We start from the raw sequence: 18,155 nt of genomic DNA, 5'->3' as shown, positions 1-18,155 counted from the left end.
CTTCAACTCCCAGAATTTTTCTACACACTGATTTAAGGAGCGTAGAAAAATTCAGAGGAATTACTAGGAGAATCAGGAGCAATGCAGTTTCCAAAGGCCCCTGTATTTGAGCAATTTTGGGAGGAAACTCCACCTTCCTTGCCACTCTGAATTGGGTCTGAGCTTATCTTTCCTTCCATGTAACGAGCTGTTTAAAGTCTTGCGATTTCTCTGCAAAGAGAAATAATGAATGAGGCTACCGGATTTTCCCCTTCTCTTCTGCATTTTAGTGAACGCCACATTTAATTAAACCCTCTCCGGGTAAATCCCTAGGCATGCCTGGTACAGCTTTCCCATCAATTTGGGGTGACTGTTGGAAGCGATGGGTACGGTATACTCAAGGGACCCAGCGAAACTAAAACCGCTTTCCGATGCTACCACCCTCTAGGTGCGTCGGAACTACAATTACCAGGCTTCCTTGCAAACACGGTGGCGGCCTGCGTACGCAAAGGATTCTGGGAATTGTAGTCCACATGGATGCAGCTTCTATGAATCGCTTTGTGCTTGTGAATCAATCGATCCATTTTACGGGAACCGATTATTTTACAGGGCAATTACAAGAGGGGGAAAACTGTTCAGAAGTTTTGAGTTCAATACAAGGCGTGTATTGAATACGGGCGTGCGAAGATGCATTTTAAAGGTTTCTAAGTTTTGCAAAGTTGCCAAAAAAATAATGGTTAATAAAATTTTCTATTGCCTAATATTTAATTGATTTCTAATTCATTAATTCTAAATATCTAAAGGTTCTAAAGGTACCCGACTGACTTATTTTAAAAGTGGAACCAACTCTCATTTGAAGCCGCGCACCCACCCACTCTGGAGAGCCAACCCACGGAAGGTGGAGCTGTTTTGGGAGTTGGGGGTGTGCCCACGAAGCGATTGGGTTACAAAGCGAGCGGCGGCGGGGAGTGCCGTGCCTTCTGGAGCCGCAACTGCTCCTGGGCCTGTCGCAATCGCAAAATAGTCGCTAGAGGAGAAGGGACGATCTGTTTCGGGGCCTCCCCTGATCGGCGCATCGATGAGCTGCAAGGTACGCCAACTTTGCAATCGGCCCGGCTCGGCGCTCTTTAGCCGGAGTGAAAAATCTGCGCGGGACTCTTTTTTTCCTGCTCTATAGGCACCCCGAAAAGACGCAGCAGACCTGCAGAAGCTCCCACCCGGAGCCCCAGTTTGTCCCCAAGCCGCATCCCCTGTGGGGAATGAGAGACAGAACTGGGTCCTCATGGAGGGCCGGGCACCCTGCGCCTGATCAAAAACGGCTGTGTGCGCAACGTCTGTCCCGGCTTTCCCCCGAAAAATGACTTTGGATCGAGCCTGTGAAGCTCAGCAGTCTATTTCGCAGTAACCTCGACTCCCATTAGCCTCGGCCAACTTCAGGATGATGGGCGCTGCAGTTCAACATGCAGTGATATCAAAAAGTCATTGATCATGCGCCTTAGTAAAAATGCTGAACATGCCCTTTTATAGATTAGATTAGATTAGAATAGAATAGAATAGAATAGAATAGAAAAGAATAGCATTCTTTATTGGCCAAATGTGATTGGACACACAAGGAATATGTCTTTGGTGCATATTGCTTTCAGTGTACATAAGGAGAATAAAAAAGATACAACACTTAGTGATAGTCAAGGTTAGTAGTACACTATCAAATTGTACTAGGAAACAAAAACAATAGAAATTGTAAAGATACAAGCAACATGGTTATAGTAATAAGTAGGAGGAGATAAGTAATAGGAAGGATGATAATAATAATAATAATAATAATAATAATAATAATAATAATAATAATAATAATAATAATACAGTCTTAGTAGATAATTTGACCGTGTTGTGGGGATTAGTTGTTAAGCAGTGATGGCATTCAGAAAAAAAAATGTCCTTGTGTCTAGTTGATGTGATGTGCAGTGCCTTATAGTGTCGTTTTGAGGGTAGAAGTTGAAATAATTTATGTCCAGGATGTGAGGGGTCGGTAGATATTTTCACAACCCTCTTTTTGACTCCTGCAGTATACAGGTCCTAAATGGAAGGCAGATTGTTAGCAATTGTTTTTTTCTGCAGTTCTAATTATCCATTAAGTCTTTGTCTGCCTTGTTTGGTTGCAGAGCCAAACCAGACAGTTATGGAGGTGTAGATGACAGACTCAATAATTCCTCTGTAGAACAGAATCAGCAGCTCTTTGGGCAGTTTGAACTTTCTAAGTTGACGCACAAAGAACATTCTTTGTTGTGCTTTTTTATGACCTATAGAGAATATTCTGTAGATTGAATAGCTTATCGAATTAGTTTCACTTCTGGAGGGGAGGAAATTAGACAAATAACAGAGCTTTTAATATTTCTTGTATACCCCTACTTTGGAGGCCACCAACTGCATTGTCTGCCTGTATTTTGAAATGCTGAACCACCCATGGATTTATTTTGCATTTAAGGTTATAAGTTTTTCTGAAGTTACCTGCCTGTCATTTGATAGTTCTGTGGAACCTGTGGAACCTGGAGGCTTTGATGAATAAACCAGCTGGAACGTTTAGATTTCTAATCTCTAGAGAGTGTTTAAAACTTGTTTGACAACCTTCCTGTGTATCCATCCAGGATGAACTACATTTTTTTTTCTGGAGTAATTTTAGTTCTTGCTAGGGTTGTAATAGCAAAGAGTCAGGTGTATTTCAGCTTCTTTGCGTTTGATTAGTTGGGACTCATGGGAACTGGAGCGGGAGTATCCCCCACCCCCCCGCCCAGCTGTGGGATATCAATGATACATTAAATCAGAGGTATCCATCATGAGAAGGTAAATGATTATGATTGCCAACTTGGCTTTTTTGACCTCCCTGCCTTAAGTTGTATGGAAACAGAATAATTGCTAATTGAATTTCAAAATGCTTTGCGCCTTCTAGGAGGCTGAGATGCGGCCACATATGGAACTGAGCTTTAAACATTCCTTCCTGTAACTGTCAGTGCATTAGGATAGTCCAGACCACAAAAACCATGAATATTAACACAAACTTTATTGTAAGATGACATTCATAGAATCTTGCAGGTCTGAAAATACTTCTCCCTTCCCTTGTCTTTACTTTCTAGAGAACTAGAGAACTTTCTGAGATGCTTTCTCCGTTCCCATTCTTGTCTAACAGCTATTTAGACAGTAGGTTCTTCTCCCAAAGTCATTCTCACAGCCCATTACAATCGCCTCTGCAGCCAAAGAGTTTTGAAAAATTTGCTTCCATTTTTTAGTGTTTGCACTCTTTTGGGAAGGGGAAAAAAAGGGAAATTATCATGTCCATTAATAAGCGAAAATTAGAATATTTTGGACATGTGATGTGGCATATTTCACTTAATCCTCCAGGAAAAAAATTGAAGGCAAATGAGGTCCAGGCAGAAGAAAAACATCAAAATCTAAGGGATTGGTTTGGACAAAACTCAGCAGACCTTTTTCATGCGCTGTTGACAAAAATAGGATTGCCAACATGATCGGCAATGTCCAATGACGGATATGGCACAAGAAGAAGACTCTTTTTTGAGGACATTCACTTTTTTAAAAATGTAATTGGGGCAGGATACCTTTTACAATGTAGATACAGGTGCATATTATTCTCCTTGTATTTCAAAAACCCGTTGATTGCAAGTTTGAATATGTCCATTACTTTAACTTACATGCTGTTTCAAAAATGAAGCTCTAATGCGTCAATTAAATTTTAGTTACAATGGAATATTAGTTACAATGGAATACAAATGAAATCCTTATGGCAGTGATGGCGAACCTTTTTTGGCTCGCGTGCCAAAAGTGGGGGGAGCCCAGGGGGTTGTGCGCGGGCGTGCCACACCCATAATGAAATGCACAACCCCAGCGTACATATGTGCATCACCAGCGCTCCCCCCATTTTTTGCATGCTTTCTTTGCCCTGCCCAGGCTCCAGAGGCTTTATAGGAGCCTGGGAAGGGCTAAAACAGCCTCCCCTGTCCCCGGAGGCTTCAGGAGCTTCCCTGAAGCCTCTGGAGCACAAAAAAACAGCCCTACAGGCAAACCGGATGTTTGGGAATGGACTTCCAGTTTGCTCGTACGGCCGGTTTTAGCCCTCCGGAGCCTTCAGGGGCCTTCCGGAGGCTTCCCTGAAGGCTCTGGAGGGCAAAAAACGACCCTACGAGCAAACCGGAAGTCACCTCGTGTGCCCTGAGAAATGGCTCCATGTGCTACCTGTGGCACGCATGCCATAGGTTCGCCATCCCGGCCTTATAGGCTTAAATCAGAGGTGGACTAAACATTCCATGTTTTTACCTTCTTGAAAACAGGTCACAGTGCTGTATTTTGCCAGAAGTGCTGAATTAGCAGGGTTGCGTACAGAGGTCATTTCGGTACCCCAACAAATAACCTCGCTGCAGCTGTGGAGGGAAATTGTCAAGAGACATTCAAGGTAAGGCGACGTGTATCGGTAATTGATTCTTTCCTCGTGCTCTTACAGTATAGAGGAGTGTCAGCATTAAAGAAGAATCCAACTCCAATTAAAAACTCTGAGACAGACATTTTCTCCACGTTCCCTTTTATTAGAGTAGCTATACTGGCACGTCTGGGAAAACCCGAATCTGAGCATCTGGGTTTCCCTTCAGTAAGTCAAAAGCCCAAACCCATCCCCTGCACCCATCAATCCATCACATGGTCCAACCACAATCCGTCCCACCTCGAGACATCACTTCAACCACTCCTCCTCCAGGTGCAGGAATACCATGACCTTGACTGAAAAGAAGAATGCTATTATGTCTAACTACATTCCCTTTACTAAATCCCCGCTCCTAATTTCCCAAGCACAAGAATGTGGCAGCGTGGAAGCTTCCGGTGTTAATATGGCTTCCAAAGCTGATAAGCCGTCAATTTTTGGTAATCGCACTCTCTTGCAATTCTTGCATAGAGACTTGCAACTTTTAATGTCACGACAATCCATTGTCATCTTCTATGGTGACCAAGAAGCTCAGCGTACAGAGTCATCCTCCCCCACCTTGCCATCAAGTAAAAAGGACTAATTTAAAAAGAATACACACACATGGCCCACAAGCAGCTGCAGCCAAGCTAGCCCAAGATCTCAAAAGAACAGTCAGTATCAGGGTTGGAACCTCATTCCCGAGGATGAGTGTAACATAAAAGCCACACTTCTGGCTCACAATCTGAAAAGATGACAATGTCTAGTTGAAGGGACCCATAGTGTGCTGGCCAGGTTCTGGGCCATGTAGGGTTCCGTAGATGATAACAGAACCTGGAAGGCATAAGAAGCAAACTGGCAGACAAAGGAAAGCTGGAAAATATGGGCAAACATCTCTCCTTGTGCAACTGCATTCTTGGCCAATTGAAGCTTAAAGAAGCCTGAGGTGAGCATGGCATGAGTCACTGACCAAAGAGCTTCCTGGTCCAAGAAATAGCACAACTGGTAACATGGATAACGCTGTGCAAAAGCACATAACCCCCGAATGGCCAGTGACATCCCCCCCCCCCCCGGTCTCTTATTCAAGTGACTTTCTACATAGAATCAGTTCCAATGATAGATAGATAGATTGATTAATAGATAGATAGATAGATAGATGATAGATAGATAGATAGATAGATAGATAGATAGATGATAGATAGATAGATAGATAGATAGATAGATAGATAGATAGATAGATAGATAAGAGAGAGACAGAGAGAGACAGAGACAGAGAGAAATTTGGAATATTGCCAATCCCCCAGCAGCCCTTTTGTCTAGACTCTAAATGTATTCCATAAGCTTTCTCACAAAATAAAATCAGGGAAAGAAAGTCCTGTCTCTTTCAAATAGAAACCTGGTCAAAGAAAGAGGAAACTTTTGCTGGGATTGTCTGGAACAATCTGCGAAAGAAGAAGCTAGAAGAGATAGCAAGTCATAAGTCTTTTTTAAAAATCAGAGCTTTGTGACTGGTTTTAATTGACTCGGTAGCCATTTTGAGGATGGAGACCCTACTCATGTGCATTTTGTGAGGTTCTCAAAATATGTTCAGTAGAATCCAATCCAAAAAAGCCAGGGATCTGTTGCAGAAGCAAATCAATCTCATTAATCTTTTTGGGTTTTTTTCAGTCTTGCTGATATAGAAGATCAAGTTATCTTTGCCATTTGTCAGGAGTACGTACCCCTTGGGGATCAGCAGTTCAGCCTCCACACAGGGGACGAAGTTGCCATCATCCCACCTCTTAGTGGAGGTTAGGTCTAGAAAGATACTCACAGGTATGTGTTGGTGTCTCGTTAAAATATCAAATCTGGAAACTTGATGATGGGAAGGACAAGGATGATGGACAAGGAGAAGGAGAAGTATCAAGATGATATTTCTCTAGAGGGCTTTGAGTTTGGTCTCCAAAATGTGCTTCAGGTAGCTGTGTCTTTTTCTGCACGTTTTGATGTAACTTTTGGACATCAGTTCTGACATGCTGCATAAATGAACCAACAACATTGTAATGACATTTATTGAAAATATATTCATGGGGGATTACTTAAACCTCAACTCCCAACTGATCATGGCTATAACTCTCAGAATTCCCAGACATGATCATTGGCTGTATTATATAGAGAAGATGGGAAGGAAAACACAACTGAAAGACTCCAGATTGGACAATAAGACAGTGCACATTTAAAAAATAACTTGGAAATAGTGTTTTGGATCTTATGCCACCCCAGTGACTAGCACTAATAGTGTTATCTAATCAAATGTCTGCAAGAAAACAAGCAAACTCTAGAGAGCATCAAGGATCCCTCATTTCAACCCTGAGCTACAAATATTCTCCTTTATTAGGATCCTGATCTGAACTCAGACTGGAAAGAATTCATATACCGCATTTTTCAGAGTATAAGAAACACCAAGATTTTGAAAAGGCAAATTAAAAAAAAAAAACATTTGCACTCTTCAGACCTCCCAAAAATAGCCTGTTTTTCATGAAAACAGACCCGGGTTTTTCTCCCCAAAAAAGGGCATGAATAGCCATCAGGAGGCTTGTAGAGTGCTCCTGAGGGCTGAGTGGCCCATTTTTCGCTCATTTCTGCCTTCCCCAGCCCCTAGGAGCACTCTATAAATCTCCTAAAGGCTATGCATGGCCATTTTGGTGAAGAGGTGGGGTTTTGCGAGGCCAAAAATGCTGTATTCAGTGTATAAGACGCACCCAGATTTTTTGCCTCTTTTTTGAAGGAAAAATGTGTGTCTTATACTCCGAAAAATACGGTAATCCATTTGTTAAGAGGCTATAATATTTCTTTGAAGACTATGAATTAATTAATTTAAATTAATTAAGTTAATTAGAATAGTGGCTAAGGCATCAAGCTAGAAACCAGGAGCGTTCTAGTCCTGCCTTAGAATGAAATTAGTATTAGTTGAGTTATTCATAAAAATAATAAAAGTAAGTTAAAAATGAATGAATGAATAAATAAATAAGGCAGTAATATGGATTGTAACCTGTGATGTAATTTAAGATCCATAGCCAGGGAAGGATAAACCTGCAAATTAATCATTGTATCGCTCTTTACTTCTAGAGAAATCATGAATGGAATTGAGGATGAACCCAAGGATGTGATTCAATTGATGTATGAGAAGCTCTCATTAGATGAAGTAGCAGCCCTGGTCATTTCTCCCTGCTGTGGAGCTGTATCTTTCTTTGTAGGTAGGTCGGACACATGAAGCTTTTAATCCGAGGTAAACCCACATATTTTTAAATTAAAAAACCCCAACTTTTTAATATGGAAACTGAAGATTAGATAAGCAGTTGTAGGAGCCAATGGAACAAGGTTGTCTTAGACCAACCTTAGAACAAGGAAAAACATCAAAACTTAAGGGAAAAAAGTTCTTAACTTTGAGGATTGAAATCAGAGAAATAAAGAGAAATACAATGGAACTTATAGTTCTGTCAGCTATGAGGACTGTCGCTACCAGGAAACCCTGGAGGCTTTGGGGCATCCATATACACAAAGCAAGTCTTGATGTTGCTCATGGGTTATGTGCTTTTGAGGGCTTCACCTTGATTACACATGCTTATGGTTGGTTGGAGAGAAAAAATGGTGCAGCGGCCTAGAGGTGGAGCTCTCGCCTCACAATCAGGAGGCTGTGAGTTCAATCCTAGGTGGAGACAGGTATTTCTCTCTGGGCATATTGAGAATATATCTGCTGAACAAAACTCTGCATTGGTGACAGGAAGGGCATGTGGCCATTAAAACATTCTGCTAACTCCATTCAGTTGCTCAGACTCCACCCTGCAAGGGATTATGGGTCGTTAAAAGAAGATGATAATGGTTGGTTTGAGAGATCTCAGATGACACCTAGCTTATCTTATCTATCTCATCTTGAAAAGAATGGAGATTTCAGCCTGCACAGTTGTGTTAGAACAAGTTTGCATGCCTGAACTAACTTAAATGGTCTGAGTTGGTTTTTATTTAAGTGGGGGGGGGGGGAATTGCTACATTTAAAGCAGTGTGCTGCATCCCTAAAATAAAAATATGGACAACTGGTTTCAGAAGCGCTTGTGCTAATCTCAGTTTTCTGATCATTGAGAATTCACACAACACATGAAAACATTGAAGTGGAACAAATTTAGCCTAGTAGTGTCCCACCTAGCCTTTTTAATAAATACATATTTATTTATTATATGTAATTCATTTATTAATTAATAAAATGCTAGAAGTTAAATTGAAACCTTTTTGTATACACAGAGTAAGCATGCTATTGTTGAGCTTGGCCCCTATTAATAATTGGCATTATTGGAGAATGTGTGTCTGTTAAGAGAATTTGTGGCCAAACCTTAATGTGGTTGAGAGATGTGTGAATTCATTACAGGTCTGTAGCCCATAGCAAAGTGGTATGCAGAAAGCAGCTTATTGGGGCTTATTCAGACCACGGGCAAAACCATGCTTAGCATAAAGATAAATTGTTAATTTCTTTTTGTTAAAGCTCTTAAATTTAGCCTTCTGTCAAGCTAAACTTCTCACCAGCCCAGAATGTCTTTTAAGGGTTGTCCTTTTGTTTCAGGCACTACAAGGAATAACTTTGAAGGGAAAAAAGTCGTACAGTTGGAATATGAAGCTTACACAACAATGGCAGAAGCTGAAGCGAAGAAGATATGCAAAGATATCAGATTGAAATGGCCTTCCGTGAAGCATATAGCAATACATCATCGACTTGGGTAAATACACTCAAAGCATATACTCTTCCTGCTTTATTTATTTAAGATTGTGAATTTGATAAAGGCAGATTTGTGGGCAAACATCTGAGCCTCCTTTTTGGATGAGGCCATAGGGAGAAAGTTGCCTCATAGCAAACTAAATTTTGCCTTACTCTTATGGCAGCTCTCAGATAGACATTATGTTCACATTTCACATCTCCTCATTCCAATTAAGAGTTAAATTTGAGAGTTTGGTATAGTTTTCTGAACTCTGATCCTTGTTTGTTCTGAATGTTGGCAATGGTGCAGCTTGTCATCAGATTTAGACTTTCTTATGTTATGGTTCAAGGGAGAAAAACATTGAGATGGAAAATAGTCCAACTGGAATGAATGTACAGTGTACGAATGAATTGTAGGCTAAGTTTGAGAATTGTTTTAGAGTAGAGATGCCCACTTTTTAGATGATATCTCTTCTGTCTTTTCAAGGGCATCTACTTGACCAAAAAATTAGTTTGTTTCTCAGATGATGCAAACATTTTTTTAGCTAAGAGGTATGTTTTTTTCTCCTGTTAACATGGAGTGTTAGATATTTATGTATACATCACCACTTTGGATCTTTTGCCGCTCATTTCTTCACTTAAGAGTTCTATTTTCCTGACCAGCCTGTTTTCTGAATGCTACGCTCAGCTTCACTGTTAGCCTCAATCTAGGAAAGGTGGCATGTGGAGCCCTCTCTGTGGGCACGCAGGCTGTTGCCAGCTGGTCTTAGCGGGCACTGGAGCGCTGGAAAACAGGCTGAAAATGGACCAAAAAAGGCCCTGAAAACATCCCGTTTTGGGGGCGGTTTTGGCTGTTTTTCAGGCCATTTTCAGGCTGTTTTGGGGCTATTTTCAAGCTGTTTTTGGGCTGTTTTCAGGCCATTTTTGACCCTCATAAAACGGCCTGAAAACGGGGCAACTAAACAGAACATTTTGGGCTACTTTCTGGGCCCTTTTCTGGGCTGTTTTCATGCCATTTCCCAGGCCAAAAGTGGCCTGAAAACAGGCCAGAAAATGCCCCCAAACCAGGCATGTGTGCGCTGGCCAGCTGGTCTTCAGGTTTCTGGTGCTCTGGCGCACACATATGCATGCACATGCACACACATTCTGGTTTGGACACTCGGTGCTGAAAAGGTTTGGCACCATCACTGCTATAAAAGTAAAGAAATCCTCTTGTGTGTGTGTGTGTGTGTGTGTGTGTGTTTGTGTGTGTGTGGGTATTGCTGAGATAAAATCCTACACATTCCTTTCAAGGAGCCACGTCTTTCGTGCATGGCCTAAAGATTGATATCTTTAGTATATCATTTCTGATGTGCTGCATAGATGAACCACTAACATTGTGCAGGTAGTCCTTGACTTACAACGGTTCGCTTAGTGACTGTTCGAAATTACAATGGCACTGAAAAATGTGACTTAGGAACACTTTTCACACTTATGACCTTTGCAGCATCTTCATGGTCGTATGATCAAAATTCACATGCTTGGCAACTGGTTCATATTTATGACAGTTGTTGCAGTGTCCTGAGGTGGTGCAATCCCCTTTTGCAAACTTCTGACAAGCAAAGTCAATGGGAAGCCCGATTTGCTTAACAATTGAGTTACTAACTGAACAACTGCAGTGATTCACTTAACAACTGTGGCCAGAAAGGTTATAAAATGGGGCAAAATTCACATAAACTGTCTCACTAAGCAACAGAAATTTTGCACTCCGTTGTGGCTCTAAGTCGTGTTGTGGCTTGCCAGCGTTCAGCAGAGCTGGCAACAGATTCAGACAGTGAGGAGATTGGGGAAGAACATGGGCCAGTCCTGAAGTCTGGGGAAGGCTCTGTGTCAGAGGCAGAGATGGGGCCAGGGCCATATGCCAGTTATCAGCTTCCTTCGGAGTCAGACATCAGTGAGGCAGACAAACAGCTGGAGTCTGTTCCCAGTGTGCGCGTGCGCAGAGTTGCCAGATGAAGGGAACAGCTAAGGAACAAGGGTCGACTTGGGAGTAAGGCCACAGGTGGATGGTGAATGGCCCCTCCCATAGGGAATAAAAGAGGAGCGAAAGGGGAAGAGTGTTTGCAGGAGACAATTAGTTCATTCCTGCATTCTTGCCAAATATTGCAGTGTCTGAAAGGTATCGGCCTGGCCCCTCTCCAAGCCTGATAAAGTTTGGTAGTTGTGAACTGTCTTGAAAGACTGTGGGAAAGGAAACACTTTGCTGGAGAGGAATTCACTGTAAATTAAATAAAAGGGGTTTATCAGGATGAGGACTGACTTCGTGCTGCTGGGGAAGCCTAGGTCAGAAAAAGTCAAGGATTACCTGTAATAACATTTATAGAAAATATATTAATGGACCTAATCCTAACTTAAAACAGCATTCCTCAACCACCAACTGATCATAGCAATAGCAGTTAGACTTATATACCACTTCATAGGGCTTTCAGCCCTCTCTAAGCGGTTTACAGAGTCAGCAGTTAGACTTATATACCACTTCATAGGGCTTTCAGCCCTCTCTAAGCGGTTTACAGAGTCAGCATATCGCCCCCACAGTCTGGGTCCTCATTTCACCCACCTCGGAAGGATGGAAGGCTGAGCCAACCTTGAGCCGGTGAGATTAGAACCGCTGAACTGCAGATAACAGTCAGCTGAAGTGGCCTGCAGTACTGCACCCTAACCACTGGCTCTTGGCAGTGACAGCCAGAAATCCCAGACAGCATGCCATAAGGTAATATCTATACTGCTCTGAGAACTTAAGGGAGAGTGGACTGCTTACACTTAATCCTTGCTTACTGACTGCCTCATTTAGTAACTGTTTAAAATTACAAATGTATTGAAAATGTAACTTTCCAACCAGTCCCCACATTTTCAACTGTTTCAGTGTTTTGCAGTTGCTTTATTCCTATTTGTGTGCTTCGTAACTAGCGTGGGACAAGCAGAATAGAAAAGGTAGCAGTAAAAATCCCACGTCACAGTCATTTGATGTTTTGCTTAATGACCACAGTGATTTGCTTAACAACTGCAGCAGAAGTGAGGTTGTAAGTCTAGTGCAGGGCTGTCATACTCCTGGCCCATCGGCCGGAGCACATCACATTCTGGCCATGGCCAGGTCCGGTTTAGCGAAGGGAAAAAAAAACCCGGTATGTCACGTAACGCCGCCATGACAATGTGAGTTTGACGCCCCTGGTCTAGTGCAATCGGGATATCTTGCTTAGCAACTGTAGCACTTGCGATGGAGTTGGTTCCAATTGTGGTTACTAAGTTAGGACAACTGGTAACAATCATTGTTATAACTATTTTAGAAAGTATTAGATTTCAACCTGACTGGCAGCCACTAACTAGTGGAAACACAGTTGTGACATGTGTTTCATGTGGAACGCTTACGTGAACACTTACTTAGCTTATTTTTCTTGTGTACAAAAGAAAAGCAGCTGTTTTGCTTTGCAGATGTTTGAACTACAATTGGAAATTGCTTGCACTGTTTACAACATGAGAGTCGGAATCCAAAATCTGAAGGTTTCCTATCTCTGTTTTTCAGAACCAAAACATTTAAATATTGCATTTATTTTTGCTCAGATGCAGAGATGGAGTAAAGATAAAGGAACTTTCAAAGAGATGACGGCTACATGTCTCTCTTTAAATTTCAATTACACATCTATTGATTATATGTCTAATACAATTTGTGCAATTTGATTCCTGTAATATACGTGTATAGTTTTTTTGCCATTTTAATTCCTTTGTACATTGCAGGTAGTCCCCAACTTACGACAGTTCATTTAGCGACCGCTCAAAGTTACAGCGGCACTGAAAAAAGTAACTTGTGGCCATTTTCTCAGTTTTAGCTTCATATTTTAGAATAAATTGATCCATTTTTCTTTCCAATCTTTGGTAAGAATGAAAAAGTTCTCTACACGCAGAGAAAAGAGTCTGAAATGAAGTCTTGGAAATATCTTGGGACGCCATGATGTGTCGTAGTTAAAATAAAGGCTCTCTTTTTTTTCCCCCAGAGGCTTCAAAGCACTTTTTAACTTTTTTTTTTTTTTTAATCTCTTACCAGCTGTCAATCTTATCTAGTTGTAAACAGAGCTGGATAGTAAAGTAATAAAAATGTCGAATCGTAGCGGGCTAGTTAGTAGGAAATAAGTTTTACGATCCACTTAGGAAGATTCAGAGGGGGGAGAATATCGCGGAGTTTCTTGAAGCATTTAAGAGGTAGAGTAACCACCAGTCATAAAACCATTAGAAAAGCTAATTCGCCGCTGATCTTCTGTTGTTTGGTTTTCAGTTAGCTTAATTTTTAACAGGAACAATCTCTCTTGGATAATAAAATCAGCTTACCAGATGATATCACTTCTTCCATTCTTAGGGGCGACCTGCAGTTTCAGTTAGCACACAGCTAATCCAAAAAGGAATTGGCACGGGGAGTTAATACCCTCCCCCAGAGATTTGCGATTATCTCTGGGGTCCTGGGTCCCTCCCCACCTCCACTGTCGTCTCCGGGACAGCTGGGGTTCAAAGAACCCGTCCAAAAAATCCTTTGGTATAGAGGAATTTCAGGAGTAGCCTAAAACTCCATCTTCTCACTGCTAAGCCCCGCCTTCTTCTCTCTTAGCTTATTTTTCTTGTGTACAAAAGAAAAGCAGCTGTTTTGCTTTGCAGATGTTTGAACTACAATTGGAAATTGCTTGCACTGTTTACAACATGAGAGTCGGAATCCAAAATCTGAAGGTTTCCTATCTCTGTTTTTCAGAACCAAAACATTTAAATATTGCATTTATTTTTGCTCAGATGCAGAGATGGAGTAAAGATAAAGGAACTTTCAAAGAGATGACGGCTACATGTCTCTCTTTAAATTTCAATTACACATCTATTGATTATATGTCTAATACAATTTGTGCAATTTGATTCCTGTAATATACGTGTATAGTTTTTTTGCCATTTTAATTCCTTTGTACATTGCAGGTAGTCCCCAACTTACGACAGTTCATTTAGCGACCGCTCAAAGTTACAGCGGCACTGAAAAAAAGTAACTTGTGGCCATTTTCCACAGTTACAACCTTTGTAGCATCCCCTTGATTGTGGGATCAAAATTCAGATGCTTGGCAGCTGGTTCATACTGATGACCACTGTTGTGTCCCGGAGTCACGTGATCACCTTTTGCAGCCTTTTGACAAACTAAGACAATGGGGAAGCCAGATTCACTTAACAACCGGGTTACTAACTTATCAACTGCAGTGATTCATTTAACAATGGTGGTAAGAAAGTTCATAAAATGGAGCACAACCCGCCTAACAAATGTCTGACTTAGCAACAGAAATTTTGGGATCAGTTCTGGTCGTAAGTCGAGGACTACCTGTATAGAGGATGGAATAATGACTGACAGGACCTCTGGAGTATCCCTAAAATGTTATTTGGGGTAGTGGATTATTTCTGCCTTGAAACTCTTAGAAAAAGCAGCTCTGCTTTTCTCTCCCTGATCTAAATGATTGCATCAGTCTGTTGTTGCAGAATGTCCCTTCTGTAGTTTTACTTAATTTGTTTTCCTGTTGAGTCTTCCCTCGGAACACATAATCATGAGACATTCTGCCTCTCTAATTTGATCTTCCTAGAACATGGCCCCTCTTGTTTATCTAGGCCCTTGTAGTAGTTGATAACAAGACCTTTATTTTGTCCTTGAAAGATTACACTAATGTGGCTAAAAGCCACAGCTAATGTTACTTTTCACATTCTCTTTAGTTTGGTTCCCATTAGTGAAGCCAGCGTGATTGTAGCCATCTCTTCCCCTCACCGAGCAGAGTCTCTCAATGCCTTGCAATATTGCATCAATACTTTAAAAGCTACTGTCCCCATATGGAAAAAGGTATGTGTGTTAAAAGGACATTTGTTTTGAGAAAGAGTGCAATGCTGAACATCACACTGTCCACAGGGCAGCTTCCCAGAACCTGTTTATTTATTATGAAATTTGTTTGCCACCCATCTCACCCCGAGGCCTGTGCCATGGTATGGCTTCTCCCTGCAGAATTGAGGGCAGCATCCCACTATGGTAGATGATTCTTCCTCCTCTACTGTTTTCTGAGATTGGAAAATTTCAGTTTCCTTAGTGGAGGTTCAAAATGGATCGGATATTTAAAATAGTATTCTTACAATATAATATTATAAGAACTCTTGTTAATATTCCACAATATTATAAAAGAGCACAAACTATTATTTATTGAACCAATGTGCTTGAACTTTAAATTAACCAGAAGTTATACACCGAAGACCAATTCCTTGTGTGTCCAATCACACTTGGCCAATAAAGAATTCTATTCTATTCTATTCCTATTCCCCTTTCTATTCCTATCTCATCAGATTGGTCCTCAAGCTGTTTCTACAACAGGGGGGTTTATGCACAGAGAACATATGTGCATCTAGTACAGGGGTGTCCAACTCAATTTCATTGAGGGCCACATCAGAATTGTGGTTGACCTCAGGGAGATGGGTGGGTGTGGTCAACTGGGTGGGTGTGGCCAACTAGGTGGGCATGATCAGCTTGGCACCACTCCCCAAACTTCTGACATATTTCCTCTTCACACTGGGTAGACCGGGCCAAAGCGATGCAGGCTGGCTCCTTATATTTTCGGCCTGCAGGCCTTGATTTTGACACCCCTGATCTAATATGTTAAAATGTCAAGAATCTTTTGGAAAATATCTACTTATTCCTGAATTGTATCTATATATTTTTTAATATTTTAATTTAGCTCAGACAGTAAGCTAGGGAAAAAAAATGTGGCGGCTGCATTCAGTGTAGCAGATAGCAATAGCACTTATACTTACATACCGCTTTCCGGAGCTTTCCAGCGCTCTCTAAGCTGTGTACAGAGTCAGTATATCGCCCCAACAATCTGGGTCCTCATTTTACCCACCTCGGAAGGATGGAAGTCTGGGTCAACCTTGAGCCTGATGAGATTTGAACTGCCAAATTGTAGGCAGCCGGCAGTCAGCAGAAGTAGCCTGCAGTACTTCTAACCACTGCGTCACCTCAGATAAAAAAAGTTAGCTTTGTAACACAATTCTCTTACCCATGATGTTCTTTGCTTACAGGAGGTGTACGAAGAGGATTCTGCTTGGAAAGGAAATAAGGAGTGCTTTTGGATCAAGGGAGAAAAATAAAATATTAATGTACCAAAAAGAGAAGGCAAAGCTGGCTCAGGGTGTTAAACTGAACTGAGAAATTCAATTCCGTTTTTTGTTGATCGTTTTGAGAGATGCAGGAAATATTTGCCACATGGCCAACTGTTTAAAATATACAATGTTTAGATTTCTTTCTCTGTGTTAATAAGCCTTAATCCTTAAAAACAGAACATTCAAATATAGAAGTGTATTCCAAAATTGAGCTAGTACAAATTATAATTCTCCAATTTTGAAATGGAATGAGATAATGAAATCATTTATTTAGGAATATTATTGCTTTCACGGACTTCTTTGAAATCATTGTGTTTATTCTTTCAGATCAAATTGATGTTTTGAGTATCTCCAAATTCTGTGGAGTAGCTGAAGCATTGTGAGAACCACAGTAACACAAAAAAAAATTATAACTTTCCCTATCTTACTTTTGCTCCCTATCATAAATTTAGGTGATTTGCCCAGTCATCATAAAATTGAGGTGACGACCAGAGAGTTCTCACTAATTCTATTAAAAATATAGAAAAAGTTATTTAGATATGCAAAGTGTCATAGGAAACAATTAAAAATTTACAATTATTTGCCTTCGAGCCATTTATTTATCAACTGTTCAAGATTACAGTAGCACTGAAAAAATTGGTTTGCAAAGAATCAACTGTCACATGATTGCCCCATGACCAAAATCCCAGCACTTGGCAACCAGCAAGTATTTATGACAGTTGCTTCTCCCAGGATCATGTGATCTCCATTTGTGACAATGTCAATTTAGATTCCCTGTTGTGATTGTAAGTCAAGGACTTGTACATCCATGTGCTCTCACAAACCAAAGCTAGGCATTGCACATTCTATACTAATGTAAACTTGGCTGGCTGTTTGGCGCCTTTGGGTCCATGTTGAATCCCGGTGACTGCCTTTGTAGGTCCCTGCAGTTTCAGAAGATATCGGAAGTGGTTTTGCTATTGTCTCCTTCCTAGGGATGAGAGAGTGTGACTGGCCCAAGGTCACCCTGATGGGTTTGTGCTAAGGCAGAACTAGAAATCAGTGTCTCCCAGTTCCTAACTCAATGCCTTAACCACTACACCAGGGATGTCAAACTCGTGTCATCGTGGCAGCATCACGTGATGTATTGGGGCTTTCCTCTTTGCTAAACCGGGTGTGGGCATGGCCAGCGTGTGACGCATCCTGCCCATGGGCCGGGAGTTTGACAGCCCTGCACTATACAAATTTGGCTTTCTTAGCAGGGAACTTTGCATTAGGAGAATAAAAAAAGACCAGCAACAACCTATGAAGCTGTATTTTTGCAAATGCTGCTTGTTTCCATATAAATATAGTTCAATTTTTTGAACCAAATAATTTGAAAGGAAAAAAATGCAATAGATGCCCTGAAGTTTCCTGACCTTTCTTTATCTCCTAAAATGCATGCTCAATAAAACAAAGAGAAACAAAGTACAGATAGGTAGATGATCTAACAATATACTTCTTTCAGTATTAGATCGCTTTCCAGGCAATATAATTCAGCAATGAGTCTACAATGGGGTGATTTCAAAATTTATTCAACAGGTTTCATTCATCTTTCTTTAAACGCAAGCTTCACTATATTCATATGTTTTGGTACAAAGTGCAAAATATACATAAAGGCTTTGTCTGTACAATACACCTGTTTACTGAATTGCTATTTTTTTTTAACAAAAATAAAAAATACAGAAAAGTACAAAATTGTTACATACATTCTACAATATTATAAAAGAGCACAAACGTTTATTGAACCAATGTGCTTGAACTTTAAATTAACCACATCACTTA

At 40.9% G+C, this 18,155-nt stretch overlaps 2 protein-coding genes across 2 annotated transcripts; both read left to right on the top strand.

The window, feature by feature from the left end:
- The first annotated feature begins 915 nt into the window (after window positions 1–915).
- Window positions 916–6,248, top strand: LOC106548880 (molybdopterin synthase sulfur carrier subunit). Its single transcript, XM_087715483.1, has 3 exons — window positions 916–1,069; window positions 4,320–4,441; window positions 6,110–6,248. The coding sequence occupies exons 1-3, from the start codon at window positions 1,058–1,060 to the stop codon at window positions 6,234–6,236; spliced, it is 261 nt and encodes an 86-aa protein (XP_087571609.1). The 5' UTR covers window positions 916–1,057; the 3' UTR covers window positions 6,237–6,248.
- Window positions 6,249–7,555: 1,307 nt separating this feature from the next.
- LOC106548879 (molybdopterin synthase catalytic subunit) lies at window positions 7,556–16,931 on the top strand. The gene is made up of 4 exons (XM_087715482.1): window positions 7,556–7,677; window positions 9,036–9,189; window positions 14,925–15,048; window positions 16,272–16,931. Exons 1-4 carry the CDS (start codon window positions 7,557–7,559, stop codon window positions 16,338–16,340), a joined length of 468 nt encoding a protein of 155 aa, XP_087571608.1. The 5' UTR covers window position 7,556; the 3' UTR covers window positions 16,341–16,931.
- The last annotated feature ends 1,224 nt before the right edge of the window (window positions 16,932–18,155 follow it).

This window comes from Thamnophis sirtalis, unplaced genomic scaffold, assembly GCF_051295495.1.
Source record: "Thamnophis sirtalis isolate CommonGarterSnake01/CBP01778 unplaced genomic scaffold, rThaSir2_p1.2 scaffold_5, whole genome shotgun sequence".
Classification (NCBI taxonomy): domain Eukaryota; kingdom Metazoa; phylum Chordata; class Lepidosauria; order Squamata; family Natricidae; genus Thamnophis; species Thamnophis sirtalis.
This window is presented reverse-complemented; position numbering and strand designations above follow the sequence as displayed.